This window comes from Mastomys coucha, unplaced genomic scaffold, assembly GCF_008632895.1.
Source record: "Mastomys coucha isolate ucsf_1 unplaced genomic scaffold, UCSF_Mcou_1 pScaffold21, whole genome shotgun sequence".
Taxonomy (NCBI): Eukaryota; Metazoa; Chordata; class Mammalia; order Rodentia; family Muridae; genus Mastomys; species Mastomys coucha.
This window is the reverse complement of record NW_022196904.1, coordinates 70,311,301-70,312,944: the sequence shown is the minus strand read 5'-3', so window position 1 is coordinate 70,312,944 and position 1,644 is coordinate 70,311,301. Positions and strand designations below refer to the sequence as shown.

Sequence of the window (1,644 nt, the reverse complement as noted above, 5' to 3'; positions counted from 1 at the left end):
GAGAGAGAGAGAGGCTTTATTTACAATAATATTCAATCAGGATTTAGCAAAAACTCCCTCTCCCTCAGACCTTAGCAGCATGAACTATATACAATTTATAAGAGGAGTATCCTGGGGGATAGGAAACGAATTCTCTCCACAAAATTAGTTCCAAAGTCCCCAGCTCTGAGTAGTAAGTATAGCTGGGAGCGGGAGTGGGGAGGGGGGGCAGGAATCGTAGAAGGTGGATGCCAAACACCAGCATCTCATTGGGATCCAAAATCAGGAATTACTTAAGCACCGGCCAGGAAAACATCAGGATTTCACCTCACTCATGGCTTCCATGAGGCGAGCACTGTTTGTAACAGCAGTTGTCAGAAAAATAAATCTGTACCCTAAGAGTCAAGAGAAGTAGCAGAAGTGACTAATCAGACCTCAGGTCCCAACATGCCAAGCCCACCACTTCCACAATGCCCCAGTGCCCCAGGATCAGAATGCAGGTTTACAGGTATAGACACATCTGGACCTGCCTGTCTCCCAACAAGTGAGGAGAAAAGGAGAAAAATAAAACTATCAGTTGCAGTCTTTAGGGTACAACTATGTGTCAAGGCAGGAGGGACTGTGCTCCCCTACCTCCTGCTATAGCAGGTCCCAGCAAGGCTGTACAAGTGGTACCACAGCCAAGAGGAAAACCTTCCTGGATAGCACATGTTGTCCCCAGAACCCATGCAACCCTGCTGTCACCTTTCTGTTCTTACCTTTCTCTCTTCCCAGGAAGCGCAGGGCTGATATCTCTGAGAACGTGCAGCCCCCCAAGAACACCACCAAGATGAGGCGCAGTGACTCACTGGAAGCCTTGTCGTCCTTAGCCATGTCTGTGAGGATCAGAGTAGACTCCCATCTTTACTCACACACTAGTCCATGGTCCTGAGTCCTGCCCAGCCTTCCCTGGCCATGCACCACTAACAATGTCCCATACCTGTGAATGCAAACTCACTGCAGTTTAGCAGCCGTACTACTTCATCAAGGCCCTGCCAACTCCGCCGGTCCAGCACCTAGGAAGGTATAAATGCTGGCTTCAGGTCTTCTGACAGTAAGTTTAGGAAAGGAAAGGAACAACAGTGAGACTCAAGTTCCTAGCTAGTTACTTAGAAAGTGAAAGTTGAGATACGCCAAGGACCAAGAAAGAAGCATAAAGAGTGCAATAGGAATTGAAGCGAAAGTGATTCTTTTTCACCTGCTCAATGATTCTGCAGCTCAGAGGCACATAGGCACCACTGAAGACATAAGCCATGTCTCGGGGCACTTTCAGGTCATATTCCCCATCTACACGTGGGATCTAGAGAGCAAAGGTACTAAATTAGGCAGGTGACAGCTCAGCACTCTGACCCTTCAGAGGTCTGATAAAGCAGCACACCAAGGGCAGCAGTTCACACTTCAGTGAAAACCAGCAAAGGTGCTGACAAAAGAGTCCACACCAAGACAACTGCTGTATTAAATACCTGCCCCTTCTCTCTAGGGCTTCCTCTGCTCCCTGTAAAGGCTCTGAAGGGAAGGGCTCTTTCCCAGTTCTTCCCTCTAGCCCCTTCCCAGGGAGTAGGGAACCCATACTTCTCAATGTTCTCTAGCATTGACAGGTGTTAAGCGTCTATTTAAACAGTGGTT

General features: G+C 48.2%; 1 protein-coding gene across 4 annotated transcripts in view; it reads right to left on the bottom strand.

Annotated features, from left to right (window-relative positions):
* Vps33b (VPS33B late endosome and lysosome associated) overlaps positions 1-1,644 on the bottom strand; it is a 22,938-nt gene continuing 21,294 nt past the window's right edge. For 3 of the 4 annotated variants that reach the window (XM_031387113.1, XM_031387114.1, XM_031387115.1), the window contains exons 20-23: positions 1,217-1,318; positions 959-1,034; positions 738-854; positions 75-374 (exon numbers count right to left, since the gene is read on the bottom strand). In XM_031387113.1, coding sequence (XP_031242973.1) covers positions 295-374; positions 738-854; positions 959-1,034; positions 1,217-1,318 — 375 coding nt within the window. In that variant the 3' untranslated portion in view covers positions 75-294. Of the gene's footprint in view, positions 375-737; positions 855-958; positions 1,035-1,216; positions 1,319-1,644 lie in introns of all 4 variants that reach the window. The other variant, XM_031387116.1, reaches the window with a different exon arrangement.